Below are 15051 nucleotides of genomic sequence, written 5' to 3'. Positions count from 1 at the left end.
TTGTTGGACTTTTCTCCTAATTTGAAACAATTTGAAATTGTACTTACGATCTTGCATTTAATACTAAAATGTTTAGCTAAGAACTCATCTTTTTTTCAAATATGAAATAATTTAGGTTTCTATTTAATACATCACAGAGTTTTTTACTTGTAAGATTTGACTATGAAAACTAAATTTCCTTCTGATATTCTGTTAATCCTCGAAAGGTCTCCTTTAGCTTGCAATTTAAGACATGGGAATTGCTTTTTATTTCTTTGTAAATTCTTTGATTATGTGCTGTGCTTCATAGTGCCATGGCATGGCGGAGCATAGGGCAGAGGATAGGATGCTCGTGTCATGGGGATGCTTTAAACTCTCCTGCTGTTGAAAGACTGTAGGGCTTAAGGAGGCTTTTGAAATAGCTACATAGGCAACATTTTTTGGACTTGGTAGTGTCCACAAAATCTGAGGCTTCATTTATCCTTTCCTTTGGGCTGTGTTCACCCTGCATGTGCCAGGAAACTCCATTTACATTAAAATGGGTATTTCGGCACCCCCTTATTCTACTCTGTCCTATTTACATCATGTTTCTCACCTCTTGCTTCAGCCTATAACTTAGTTTTTAATAGAGAGTTTTAAAGCAAATATTATAATTAATATTAAAATTAGGCTGAGGTGGTATCTGTCTTTACCTTTGCTTTAAATATTGTCACCCTGTATAAACTGTGAAATTGAGTAACAGAACTGCTTGAAATTCTGTCCTAGTAAAACATCACAGAACAGGTTGTTCTCTGTAAACCAGGTAATGTATTGCTGTGCTACATAAACCAGCAGAAATTAGGAAATTAGACTGCACTTTGGAAAGTAGTGTTTAATCTTAATCTTTGCATTATCCAGAATAAATTTGTGTGTGTATATTTTTGTCAAATACCTAATATGACCTAAGTACTGTGATGGTTCTTTGTGAAGCCGTTGCAATCCTTTTGGTAGCCAGTGTGAGGAACACCATACAAATGCACACAAACACGATTTACAGAAAAGGAAATGGGATGTGAACAGGTTCTCATAATTCACACACCTGACAATTTTTTTGGCTGTGGAGATGAACTACCTAATTTACAAAGGAAAAACAAACTTTCACGGTATTCTGAATTCGTAAGTTGGGTGAAGGTGCAAATCATGACCTGCAGGTGCAGGTTGGTTGGCAGAGTATTAGCATTTTGACTTTACCTCAGGAAAAGAATGGTGAGGAATGGTTGCAAGGAGAGTTGTCCTAAGTTCAAAACCTGATGTGTCTGCCTTTCCTTGTTCCCATGAGCAGCTGCTTACACGGCTACTGCAAGTAGGCAGTGTTTAAAGTTGGTCCTGAAGCTAATACCACTGGAACTCACCTCACCAATGAAAGTGAGCTTTCCACAGATGAATTCCTATGAAGTTGTTTGACTTTTCCCTGGAAATGGCGATGATAAATAATGTTTGAGGTTGATGCCCTGCAGACAGGTTTTAAAAACTGAGGTGTAAGTGTAGATTTGTACAAGTACTGTGAAGAGGTTGTGATTCTCAAATTGGTCCCTGTAGCTTATGCACAAGAGAGATTAATATTTAAAAATTTTATGTAGCTTATTGAAAGATAATTCAACCTAAAACTTCAGAGTGAATTTAAACATGCATTAGGTTTCCGTATAGGTTTGTGGACATGACCTATCTGTACAGATCGAAGGTTCTTTTGAGCAGGGTCTGCCCTCTTGCTATACCTTGCACAGCTCCATATCAGCTAATAGCATTTACAGAAATAATACAATACCAACTTGTGTGTTGATATGTACATTTAACTCATGCATATCATTTAACTGCTGATGAAGGTATGACTTCAGTGGCATTGCACTCGTTTGTACCAGGGATAGAGTTCTAGCAAAACTCTACTGGAAATGAGATCAAATATATAGTGATAAATAAGCTCCAGTGCTGCAGATTGATGACTGATACTCATTTGAAGAAGTATATTTATTAGTGATGGTGACATTTCAGGTAGTGTAATGACATGCAGCTGTAATAATACTTGGAAATAGACCTGTGAAATTGTCAGATGACACCTATAGATGTACTACATGCTGCAGATGGTATTTATGATACATGTATCTATCTAGAATCATAAAGTAAATGTTCTCTGTTAGTTTAAAATAAAAAATCTCTGTTCCCTTTTGCAAACATGAATTCTGTAAATACTTCATCCAGAATAACATACTTTTTCAAAACTATGAAATCTATAGTGGTTTGATTAAAACCAAAGAGTACTCTTGGTTGTTTATGGTTAGACTTTAAAATAAATAGCCCAAATGCACAATTTCTGTTGTAACAGATCTTTTTTTTCACTATTTTGTCATTTAGCTGCAAAGCATTTTTATTCAGTGTTCTAGCTTTAAGCTGAGCAGTTTGAGTGGCTTTTATCTTTTTGTTTTCTCACTTGGCAGCGCGTTGCAATACTGCTTAACATAATTAAATACAGCCTTTCCTGTAGGGAAATTGCTGTACATTTAAATCAAGTGGTTTGCTCTGAGTTGCTTAATGCATGGTATAATTAATATGAATATTCATTTTCCACCTGTAGCAGTTCAGTCTCTACTGTCAAAATTTGTTACCTGGTGATTTGGAATTTATGAGCCTTCATTATGTGTATCTTTAGGAGCAATACACAGTCAAGTGGAACCTTTAAGTGACTCATGGGTTCGACTAAAACACAGCAGAGACTGGTTATACACATCTTCCTACTCATTTGTTGAGTCCGATTTTGATCTCTCAAGATCCCTTGGAGTACATACTTTGATTGAAAATGTTGTCAGCTTTGTAAGTGGAGATGTGGGAAACTCGCCAGGATTTAAGGAGCCAGAGGAAAGTATGTCCACCAGTCCACAAGCATCAATAATTGCAATGGAGCAGCAGCAGTTGAGGGCTGAGGTAAGTTTCAGTTTAACATCTTTTCTTATTCTTCATACATTATGCTTATTTTATGGATTCTTCTAAATCATTGTCCAAATTCTGTCTATTAAGGACATTTCCTCTTTTTTCTGTTAAAATATCTTAACTGGAACTGGGAACTTAATGTAAATAAACTCTAAAATGGAACTAAAAAAACAAGTCAATGAGAAAACAGCTGCCTTAGTTCATTCTCCCTTACAGCTGGAGATGATCTAATTTGTAAGGATACTTGCTACTTACTTAATACTGTCTTTTGCCTGCCTTTATTTTTAGCTTCGCCTGGAAGCACTTCATCAGATTTTAGTGCTTCTATCAGGGATGGAGGAAAAAGGCAGCGTGCCCTTAATGGGAAGTCGTCAAGTACCAGGATTTCAGTCGTCTTCATTGCTTACTTCTGTTAGACTGCAGTTTCTTGCTGGTTGCTTTGGTTTGGGCACTGTAGGACATGCAGGCACCAAAGGAGAGAGTGTAAGATTGCATCACTACCAGGTAAGTACTTCAGCAGTTTCTGCTATTTCAATAACTGTGTGATAATAATGTATCAATCCATATTCTGATTCATTTATTTGACCCAGGATGGTATCAGAGCAGCTAAGAGAAGTATTCAAATTGAAATCCAGGTGGCTGTGCACAAAATTTACCAGCAATTATCTGCTACGTTAGAAAGAGCTCTGCAAGCTAACAAGCATCACATAGGTAAGGGAAAACCAGATTTGCAAAGTATTTCCTCTAATACACAGTACAACAGCTTATATGTTTAACAAAGCAGACTTTTATATTAGTGCTCAGAATTCACTGAAGTGTCTGACTTTTCCTAAGAGAGAGAAGCTTTTTAACCTTTCTCTGTCTTAATTTTCTTCAAGTGTTAGGCCTTTTTATTTTAAGACTTCTAACTGTCGTCAGCTTTTCTGTTCCACATACCTCAGTCTTCCACAATCACCTGTGTCTTTGGCACTTCAAAGTGATTTTTAGGTTTTTCAGGAATAAGCAGTTTTCTGATAAGATAAAGTCTCCAGTCTTTTTTCCTTCAAGTGAACTTTCTTTAAATCCAAAACCAAAGAGCAGGGCATTTTTCCTGTTTTGAAAGCTCTTTTTCCTGTCCTTCCATACCCAGATGTTGCTGTGTGCTTCTGTTCTTAAGGCGTAACTGGAACTCTGCACCTCTTTGTGCTTTTGTACATGTGCTGACTGAGAGCTTCAGTACAGAAGAGAGTTCTGTAAATATTTGTTGGTAGAACCTAATGGGCATTCTTATCTGAATTGTTTTGTTTTTTCACTTACAATCAAAATGGAACTGAAAGAAATTTCTTTAGAATCAGCTTTAAGTAGAAGTAAAAAATTAAGCATTTCACCCAGTTATCGTTATCCTAGAGAGAAGATTCTGGTTTGAGATTTAGCCTCAGAACACCTACATCACAAACCAGATCTACATCTTATTCTTCCTTGGACAGCCTTGACATGGAAGTTGCATTGACTTAAAGGGAGCTACAAGGGTACATCAGAAAGACTACCTCACAGTGACTGACAAAGAATGCTAATTCTTTTCTTGATAATTTATTTCATTAAATTTTATTAAAAAAATAATCTGCTGTTGTTCTGTCCTAATATTATTACTCTAAACAGCTTATTAATTAAAACAACTTTATTTTAATCTTAGAAGCACAACAGCGTCTTCTGTTGGTAACAGTCTTTGCTCTAAGTGTCCACTATCAGCCTGTTGATGTCTCCTTGGCCATTTCCACTGGTCTTCTGAACGTGCTGTCACAGTTGTGTGGCACAGACACCATGCTAGGACAACCACTGCAGTTGCTGCCCAAAACTGGTATTTCTCAGCTCAGCACAGCTTTGAAAGTAGCCAGTACAAGACTGCTTCAGATCCTTGCTATCACCACAGGGTAAGTGTCAGATGCTCCCTTTCGTTTAGAAAACTTTATCGTTAAGCTTTTCAGTATCCTTTAAAAATAACTTTTCTTTTGTGTGAGCTTTCTTTAGGGCAATAAATGTTCAGAAGTATATAAGTGAAGCAGGGGGAAAAAAAGAGTAGTCACATTATTTGTAAGAAAGGTGCACATAAGACTGATAAATATTTTTATATAGTGAGGAGTTTGGACCAGAATAATTGGAACCTTATGGTCTGTAAACACTGTATTCTCATATTCCCCATTTTGCTAGTTTGGCTCTGTATCTAGATCTGGTCAGTTGATATGATGAGGCTTTATGTTGCTGTGTAAAAGTCATTTGTGTAAAAGCAATGCTGATAGTGTGGTGAGAGTTCTTTAGAGCAGTACATTGTGCCTCTTTTCAGAATATCAGATATTTTTCTGAGGAGTACTGGCCTCTGCCAGATGGCAGAACAACATCCAAATTGCTGTCAACACTTAACTATTTAGTTTAGCTTAGTAAAGAAAAAATCAGTAGAGAAGGTAGTTTCTATTTGCAGCTAGAGTATTATTTGATACCCAGTACATGCATCTCCATTTCAGTGTTCATACAACACATTGTATTTATCTGACAAGTCTGTTACATAAAAGAACCCCAGTAACCCACACAAAAAAAAATTAAAACCCCAACCAAAACCCAAACCCACAAAAGCAACACTCCATCTCTGGAAGGTGCAATGGGATTATGTTTAACTGAGTAAATTATTTTTCCCCTAGGATGTACTTGAAATGTATCCCTTGATTCTGAAGATTGAACAGTTTTAAAGTGTTTTAAAAACAGGATTCAAATAAGAATAATCTGCCAAGCATATGGTGGATGATGAGGAAAAGTAGCCTGCTGCAATAGAATGAATTAGAGTTAGTGCTGTTGTAGACCCAGTTGTCACTGGCTCTGCCTTTACAGTTTTGTGTTTATGTTCTTGTTCCTTGGATCAGCTCTCAAATACTCTTCATTTTACTTTTTTGTATGTGTGTGTATAGAACCTATGCTGACAAACTGAGCCCAAAAGTGGTCCAGTCTTTGCTGGATTTATTATGCAGTCAGCTGAAGAACTTGTTATCACAAGCTGGTGTGATGCTTATGGCTTCCTTTGGAGAAGGGGAAGGTGAGGAAGATGAAGGAGATTCAAAAAAGGCAGATTCCAGTGGGGAGAACGAGAAGAGGGACTTCAGAGGTAATTGTCTTGCATCATTGCTGTTAAAATCTTGAAATACTAGAAAACAATAAGGAAAGAAACCACAGAATGCTGAGGCCTTCATCCACCCTGTGGTATTTTCACTATTGTTGGGTCATTCTTAACTCTGAAAGCTAGATTAAATAAAGTCATCAAATACCTTCTTGCTCAGTTCAGATTTACGTAGACATGATGCATTAAGTAATTTATAGTTAGGAACAGGCTGAGAATAAGAATTACTCCATCTGGTTTGGAGTTAGGAGGAGAATACAGTTTTCCTTGAAAAATGAGTTCTTGGTAGTGGTGCTTTTCATAAATGAGTTCATAGGAATTTAATTACCTAAATTTCAAACTGCAGATAAATATAGCTTAATTCAGGCAGTAGTTGTATTTGCTGTGTATTAGCAGTTTTTGTGGTCTTACTGGATGGCAAAAGGCTGACCCTACCCTGTCATCTTCATCTAACAAAAGATTTTCTGAAATCTTAATATCTTCACATAATTTACAGTCCCTTAATAAGCATTTTGAGTTTCTGTGGAAATTGTATGTTTGAAGAAATCTTTAGTTGTAGCTTGGTTTTAGGTGTACATATGTTTTTGATGGTGCTTATGATTGTCTTGGCTAATAAATAATGCAATGGCTGATGAATTCAGAAGATAATTAATTAGAAATTAGAATATAAGGTCTTTCCACAAGCATTTCCTTGTTAAAACTGCCTTGGAATATGAATCAGGGGTGTGAGGAGGTATAGTGTTTAGTATCAAAAATCCCCATAAAACAAAAACATACTTAGAAACCAGTGGTTACATTTTATATTACAGGGACATGTATAAGTAATCGTGTGTGTCAGATTTACATGGCAAGGTTTGTTTAGTGGCAGGGAGCTGCAGGGGTGGCTTCTGCAAGAAGAAATCAGGAGCTTGCCCTCATGTTTGGAGCTTCAGCCACCTCCAAAACGGACCTGCTGCTGCCCAAAGCTGAGACAGTCAGCAACACTGGTGGTGCATGTGTGGTAACGCACTTAGGAAAGGGTAAAAAGTGCCACACAGCAGCTGTGTGAGAAGATGTTTTGATATTGTCCTACTCTATTTTTCATTAGTTATAAATTAAATGAATCTTCTCAAAGTTGAGTCTGTTTTGCCTGTGTTGATAACTGGTCAGTAATCTCCTGGCCTTTAGCTTGACCCATGAGCTTTTAATCTTACTCTCTCCTGTCTTGCTGAGGAGCAGAAGTGAGAGAGCAGCTTGGAGGGCTCCTGTCAGCTAATCAAGGTTTAACAACCACCCATCCTGTCATAATTGATCATTGTATTTTTACTTAGAGAACAGTTTGTTGCCAGTAACAAGGACAGCTAATAAGGTTGTAATAATAAGGTTGTAAATGAGAACTTTTAATTTAACTTCCCAGCTGCCCTCCGAAAGCAACATGCAGCGGAATTGCATTTGGGAGACTTCCTTGTTTTTCTACGTAGAGTTGTGTCTTCAAAAGCAATACAGTCAAAAATGGCATCTCCAAAGTGGACAGAAGTACTTCTTAACATTGCTTCTCAGAAGTGTTGCTCAGGTATGATCTTTCCAAAGTGTGCTCAATGGTTACTTGCGTTTCTGTAGCACGGTTCCTGAAAATAGGTCCTGTTAAAACGTGTTGCATAGTGAGCAACTAAAACTAACTTCAGTAGATGTATGCAGGTTACACTTTGGAGACTTGTGCACTGGTGGCATGCAGCTGGCATCATAGGTGCGTGCCTGACATAGAAGTCACTTTCAGATTATTAACATCTTGTTCCATCTTTAGGAGTTCCTTTGGTTGGCAATTTGAGGACTAGACTTCTTGCACTTCATGTATTAGAAGCTGTATTACCTGCTTGTGAATCTGGTGTTGAAGATGATCAGATGGCTCAGGTCTTTATGTTTTGTTATAAGCTTTTACACCTGTTTCTTCAAAAAGTCTCTATAAACTTCTAAATGTTTCGTAGGTTTGTTCAGAATTCATATCAAATGGGGCTCAGTGTAGATATTTGCTTATTTAAGAGCACTGACTAGTTTGACATTTATACCTAGAAAGCAAAGTAAAACAATGTAATCGTATCTGTTGTCCTCGTCTTGGATTTAAAATGATCTGAATTGTATTCTGATATACCAGGTTGTTGAACGGTTGTTCTCACTTCTGTCTGACTGTATGTGGGAGACTCCAATAGCTCAGGCTAAACATGCAATTCAAATAAAGGAGAAAGAACAAGAAATGAAGCTACAGGTAATGCTGCTTTTACTTTCTGTCTTGACTAAATGTAACTGAGTTATTAAATGTAACTGAGTTACATTTACCACAGATATTTTGTCCTGTTTCTGGCAGAAGCAAGGGGAGTCAGAAGACGAAGATGAGAATCTTCCCATACAGGAAGTGTCCTTTGACCCTGAGAAAGCTCAGTGCTGCATAGTAGAGAATGGGCAGGTTCTAACTCATGGAAGTGGAGGTAAAGGATATGGCTTAGCATCCACTGGAGTTACTTCTGGGTGTTACCAGTGGAAGGTAGGTTGCATACTTTGTTTTGGAAATGCACTGTGATTTATAAACAAAAGCTACCTATGGTTTTTTTTCCTTATGGCAGCATTCTTGAGTAAATGATTATCTTGGCATTGTTAGGTTTCTGGTTGGATTCAATGATCTTAAGGGTCTTTTCCAACCTAAGTCATTCTAGGATTCTGATTTGCAACCCAAAATGAAGAGTTTGTGGCTGCTTTTGAGCACAGCCATTTGGGTATTTCAGTACACAGATTGGAGACTGTGAATGTGTGTTGCGCATTCGTAGAGGTGATGTTACTTGTCCCTAAGATCCACAGTCAGCACATATGGGCATTGTCTTGCAAAAGCTATCCACTGAAATACAGAGATTTTGACTTTTTTCTCTAGAACACTTCACAAAGCATTTTGTTTTCTTGCAAAAAGACACGTCAGCCCATCTGACTGTTAATGCATCCTCTGGAGTGATTTTTTCAGGAATATGGATACATACACAGTTGTAGTCGTTAGTACCATCTTTGAGAATAACACTTTTATTTCTGTTTTTACTTGAATCTGTGTAAATCGCTCACTGTGAATGTGAAGAGTGGAGCTTATTTGTTTCTGGAATATGATTTTTAGCACTTGTATTTCAGCTTCTGAGTGTGTATGTTTTGAGTCCAGAAAAGAACCCAAATTTTTTCTGCATTTATTGTCTTAATTACTAGTAGTTTATGTTTAAATGACTGACCTTACACACCAAGATGTCATTTTTAGAGGTAGAGCATAATTTTACTTGTTATTTTTTACTTATTAAAAGCTTCTGAGTAAAAGTAGTGTACATAAATCTGTGTACAGTAAATTTTCATTGCTTTATTGTGCTAAAACATCTGTTCTTGACTTTTTTCCCCTGTTTGTTTTGTTTTGCCTGCTAGTTCTACATTGTGAAGGAGAATCGAGGCAATGAAGGAACATGTGTAGGAGTTTCTCGCTGGCCAGTACATGATTTTAACCATCGCACTACCTCAGATATGTGGCTGTATAGAGCCTACAGTGGTAACCTTTATCACAACGGAGAACAAACCTTGACTCTGTCCAGCTTTACCCAAGGAGATTTCATCACATGCGTATTAGATATGGAAGCAAGAACTATTTCCTTTGGTAAAAATGGAGAGGTATTTAACATAAAATGGTTTTTTTAATAGTAATTTGGCATGGATATTTTATACAAAGCGAAGTGTGATAGTTGGGGGACAGTTTCAATACTTACAAAGACTCTAATACAAGTATAACTTTGTCACATTTCATATTTTTGCTTGTTAAGGTGTTTGAAATCTGAGAGTTTGTTTTTGTTTTGTTTTTTTAATTAGGAGCCAAAACTTGCATTTGAAGATGTGGATGCAGCAGAGCTATACCCTTGCGTTATGTTCTACAGCAGTAATCCAGGAGAGAAGGTAACTTAAACGTTCATCTGCATAGCTGTACTGGTTTGCGCTAGGATCAAGTCAGTTTTTCCTTTTCCATCTGTTCTCTGGGTGTCAGGGTTACGGATGTTGGGGTTTTTGCGGGGTGTAGGGATGATAGCTAACAAGTGGTGAGAACATCACTGATTATTCATTTTGGTTTATGACATACATAGCACTGTCTTACTTGCACACTAGCTAGACTTCTCATAAATTCCTATATTGTGCAATCTATTGTAAATTTAAAATGTATTTTATTATTTACAATTGATTTACAGCCTTGGCATTCTACACACAATATTGCATTCCCAGTGAAAATGCAGTATTAGGAATTCCAGATAGTATTACATGAGAAAACATAAACTGTTGTAATTTCAGCATCCTTGAGTTTGAAGGGTTGCAGGTTTTGATCAGTATTAAGGTGGATTTTCTAGGGATCCCAAGCAGAAAAAGACAATGCTAGTCATTTTTTCTATTCAGCAGGAGGCTCCTGTGTTTAAAAAAAGTTAGCTGCTTCAGGAACATTGAGAAGATAACTTTTAAACTGTTCTCTTTAAACATGTAGGTGAAAATCTGTGATATGCAGATGCGTGGAACACCAAGAGATTTGCTACCTGGTGACCCCATCTGTAGTCCTGTTGCTGCAGTGCTGGCAGAAGCCACCATCCAACTCATTCGTATCCTTCATCGCACAGACCGTTGGACACACTGCATCAATAAAAAAATGATGGAAAGACTGAATAAAATCAAAACATGTCTTAAAGAAGCAGGCCAAAAGCTGAAGAAGAGTCGCTCAATTCAAAGTCGAGAAGAGAATGAGGTGAGAGAGGAGAAGGAAAATAAAGAGGAGGAGAAGAGCAAACATAGTAGGCATGGTCTGGCTGACCTTTCAGAACTGCAGCTGAAGATGCTCTGTGTGGAAGTGTGGCCTGTTCTAGCAGTAATTGGTGGAGTTGATGCTGGTCTTAGAGTTGGAGGTCGATGTGTGCACAAGCAAACTGGACGACATGCCACCTTGCTTGGAGTAGTGAAGGAAGGCAGTACATCTGCCAAGGTCCAGTGGGATGAAGCAGAGATTACTATCAGGTATGCTCATTTCCTGCACTTTTCACAGTCTAGTGGTGTTTCGTGCTTCACAATCTTCAGAAGTAACATACCTTTTACATTAGAGTCGTGCTGATCAATTACTTTAAGCTTAGACTGCAAAATTTAGCTTTTTAAAACAAACAAATATTGTGAGTTAAGTTTTTATGCTATCCAGCAATAAAATGTCTTGTATATAAAAAATAAATGTGATAGGTTTGCACTGATGAAGCATCATTAGACTTCTTAGTTTTGGCCTCTAGATTTCAGAGTTGGCATGTGACCAGACTTGCCAGTTTTCCTAGGTTTGAAACGAGGATTGCTTGGTTTAGAATTGGTATGTATTGGCTAACTAAAACATTATTCCTGTCTTAGTTTCCTACAGCTTCTTGGTTCTGTCTGTGAATAACACAGATTTTTACAGGGGGTCAGTGCACACTTTTGTTTGTAAATGGCAAAGCTGATTTTGAAGAGAGCCCTGATTTGGTTAATCAGAGTTTAGAACAGATGTCTGCTGCTTTGTCATTCCCTTCTTAGGGAACTGGAAATTTTTCTGTGGGGCTTGTGGGGTGGTTTAAGTCAGGAAATGGGAGGATTCTATTGTTTATGGTGGGTTGGATGATGGTGTTCAAATTAATGCTGCCTCAATTCTGTGACCTGCCTTAGAGAGCTGATAGAGTGCCCCTGTATTAGGCGTTAACACTCTGAAGTTGTTCTGCAGATGATGGTGAAAATTGGGGAGGAGGCTGGAAGGAGATATTCCTTTTTCCACCGATCTTGCAGATGTGTCTTCAAAGGGAAGGCACTGGGAAGGAAGCTGAAATGAAGCTAGTGGCTTCTCTGGGCTCCCTGGTGCTCTCGCAGGAATTGCCTGTGGTTTTGTGTGGAAAAGATTTGATTCAGTAAATTGCTTAAGCTCCTTCTGGCTATAGTTGAACCATCATCTTCTGGAGAAATGGAGCAATAATCCTTATTTTTTGCCATGAGTTACAATTACATTCTGAAACAACCGAGGTCAGTTCACCTCGTAGAACTGTTGCATGATGCCTAATTTGTCTTTCTGCAAAGGCTGTCGTCACTTTAACTACATATGAAGTGCAATTAATTGTTGAATTTAGCTCCAGATACAAATTTTCATGTATGCCCCTGTGACAGTATAGCCTTAAAGTAAGTGTGCCCTTAAGATAATTTGGAATATTGGTTGAGTGAAGCACTTGAACAGAGGCAAGTTCTTGGTAATGCATTGAATTAAGTTCAGAATGTACCTTCTTAATTAAAACAGGGCTCAAGCTTGCTTTCAGTTTTAGGCAGAAGCTTGCATAAGATGCGAAAACATTTTGAGATAATAAAAGGAAGATTTAGAAGTCCTTTATCTGGTATATGTATAGAAAATACAAGATGTATGGAAGTATAGGCTGGTGAATTTTTGTCCTGCTTAGAGTGAAAATTAGTCAAGTGTAACAGTCCTAAATGTTAACAAAATATCACTGAGTGTATAGACGGACAGACATATGTTATGTTTGTCTCTTGGGTTTTCTGACCTGTTTTTAAGCAGTCACTGTCCTTTCCAGGTAATCTGCCCTGGCATAACCAGAGACAGAATTACCAGAAGCTATCAGTAGCGTGCTCCTTGTGATGAGTAGTTTGAACAGGGGCATGGAGTCAATCAAAGCTTTTCCTTAATGTGAAAAAAGTTTTGGAGTGTTTTGCTTTTAAGCTTCTATACCTGTTCACAAATTCAGCTCAGGTGTGATGATAAAATTTGGTGCAAGGTAGTTTTTCTTAGTAAGAGGCTGTTACATGTTTCTAAAGAATTAGCAGAAACCTCTGTCAGCACAGCATTGATAGCTTCTGTGGTGCTTCTAGGTTTTAATGCTTGCTCTTGAAAACCCATGCATGCATTGTTGCCTCTACTCTGATACCATATCTCCCTGTTCTTCTGATCATAACCTCATTTTCCCCTGTTTCCATTTAATTTTTAGAATTGGTTTGTTTGTTTTACTAAATATATTTTACATCTTACTTTGCCTACATTATTTTCTGTACTTTCCTCCTGTCTCTCCCTCACTTGCTTTTTCCTGTGTCATTCTGATCTTTATTAAAGCTTCCCAACTTTTTGGTCGCCTAGTGATACTCCATTGTATAATCTGGAGCCCTGTGAACCGCTGCCTTTTGATGTTGCAAGATTTCGTGGGCTGACAGCTACTGTGTTGCTGGACCTTACCTATCTGACGGGTATTCATGAAGATACAGGAAAGCAGAGCACCAAGAGACATGAGAAAAAACACAGGCATGAATCGGAAGATAAAGGGGAAATGGACCAGAAAACGGAGGGTGATGGTGGATCAGATACACGATTAGGACAAAGTGCTGATGACAACAAAGGACATAGCGCTACGAGCTCTAAGTCGGAAAATGAAATTGCTTCTTTTTCCTTAGAACCATCAACACTAGGTATGGAATCCCAACACCAACCTGCTGAGGGAAGAAAAAAGAATCACGAACATACTGCAAGAAATCATGATATAGTGCAGTCAGAAATCAGAGCAGTGCAGCTATCTTATCTTTATCTTGGTGCCATGAAGTCACTTAGCGTTCTTCTTAGTTGTAGTAAATATGCCGAACTACTGTTAATACCAAAAGTCCTGGCAGAAAATGGTCACAACTCTGACTGTGCGAGTTCTCCAGTTGTTCATGAAGATGTTGAGATGCGTGCTGCCTTGCAGTTCCTCATGCGCCACATGGTGAAACGGGCAGTCATGCGCTCACCGATAAAGAGAGCTCTAGGACTGGCAGATCTGGAACGAGCACAAGCCATGATCTACAAGTTAGTGGTTCATGGGCTGCTGGAGGATCAGTTTGGTGGCAGACTCAAACAAGGTATGTTTTAAAAACTTTGGAGGTACATGCGTAATTATTACTATTTCGATTAAAATTAATAGTAAGGATAATACAAATAACAGAATCTTGTGAGTTTGTAGTGGTTATATTTCGGAGCAACAGAGAAATTTTACAGATTAGTTTTACCAAGATGCTTTACTTTTTTGTACTACTGACTTTTTTGCCTTCTTCCCAATTCCTTATCTTAATAGAAAGTGATTGCATATGAGTCAGTCAGAAATACAGGAGTTTCTCACTTGTCTTTAGTACTTTTTTAAAAGGAGCACTTCTGTATATACCTGTCAGAAGGATTTGCATGTGATGTAAATATCATAGAGTTCACTGTTAACTGTGATTGTCTGCAGTCATTGCAACAGATGATGCTGAGCATGTGTATGGTCAGGGTATAACCAACCTGTGTTTCTGTCTCTTCTATCAGTTGTAGGTTTGGGTTGGTTTTTTTGGGGTGGGGTGGTGGATGTGGTTTGGTTTGGGTTTTTTTTGCCTTGAGTATTTTTTCTGAGGTATTTATCTGTTGTGGGGTTGGGGTTGGTTTGTTGGGGTCGGTTTGTTTTTTTTTCTGAGATATTTGACAATGCACTAACAGGAGCTGAAGAGAAAATGTGTATCATTCCTTTTCTTAAAAATAGGTGTATTACAGCCTGCATCTTCAGGGGAGCCGTTTCAATCAGTTTAGACTAAGAAAAAATATCTAAAATATTAAAGCTAATTACTGTCTGGTTCTTTACTGTCTTAAGCACTTCAAAACAAAAAAACCCCCCACCTTAAAAAAATCTGTTACCTAGCTGAATTAAAAACAGCTTTATTGTTAACCAGCTCAATTTCCGTATCTGAAATTTCCTTTGCTTTTGCTTAAGAGAATAATCATAGCTGTTACAATCATAAATATAAATATAAGATCTGGCATAGAATCATAGAATGGTTTGGGTTGGAAAGGACCTTAAGACCATCTAATTCCAACTCCCTGACACCTCACACCAGACCATGTCGCCCAAGGCTCTGTCCAACCTGGGCTTGAACACTGCCAGGGATGG

At 37.9% G+C, this 15051-nt stretch overlaps 1 protein-coding gene across 11 annotated transcripts in view; it reads left to right on the top strand.

The window, feature by feature from the left end:
- HERC1 (HECT and RLD domain containing E3 ubiquitin protein ligase family member 1) overlaps positions 1-15051 on the top strand; it is a 96528-nt gene that overhangs the window by 46146 nt on the left and 35331 nt on the right. For 10 of the 11 annotated variants that reach the window (XR_003993084.1, XM_030497026.1, XM_030497032.1 and 7 more), the window contains 13 exons: positions 2663-2934; positions 3229-3444; positions 3531-3651; positions 4613-4850; positions 5877-6070; positions 7479-7634; positions 7866-7972; positions 8214-8324; positions 8424-8600; positions 9506-9745; positions 9941-10024; positions 10599-11119; positions 13221-13996. Coding sequence is in view for 10 of the 11 variants with exons in the window: in XM_030497026.1 (XP_030352886.1) it covers positions 2663-2934; positions 3229-3444; positions 3531-3651; positions 4613-4850; positions 5877-6070; positions 7479-7634; positions 7866-7972; positions 8214-8324; positions 8424-8600; positions 9506-9745; positions 9941-10024; positions 10599-11119; positions 13221-13996 (3213 nt within the window). In the remaining variant the exon portion in view is untranslated. The remainder of the gene's footprint in view (positions 1-2662; positions 2935-3228; positions 3445-3530; positions 3652-4612; positions 4851-5876; positions 6071-7478; positions 7635-7865; positions 7973-8213; positions 8325-8423; positions 8601-9505; positions 9746-9940; positions 10025-10598; positions 11120-13220; positions 13997-15051) is intronic. The other variant, XM_030497031.1, reaches the window with a different exon arrangement.

This window comes from Strigops habroptila, chromosome 9 (genome assembly GCF_004027225.2).
Source record: "Strigops habroptila isolate Jane chromosome 9, bStrHab1.2.pri, whole genome shotgun sequence".
Classification (NCBI taxonomy): Eukaryota; Metazoa; Chordata; class Aves; order Psittaciformes; family Psittacidae; genus Strigops; species Strigops habroptila.
Note: the sequence above shows the minus strand (reverse complement) of the source record. Positions and strands in the feature narration are given on the sequence as shown.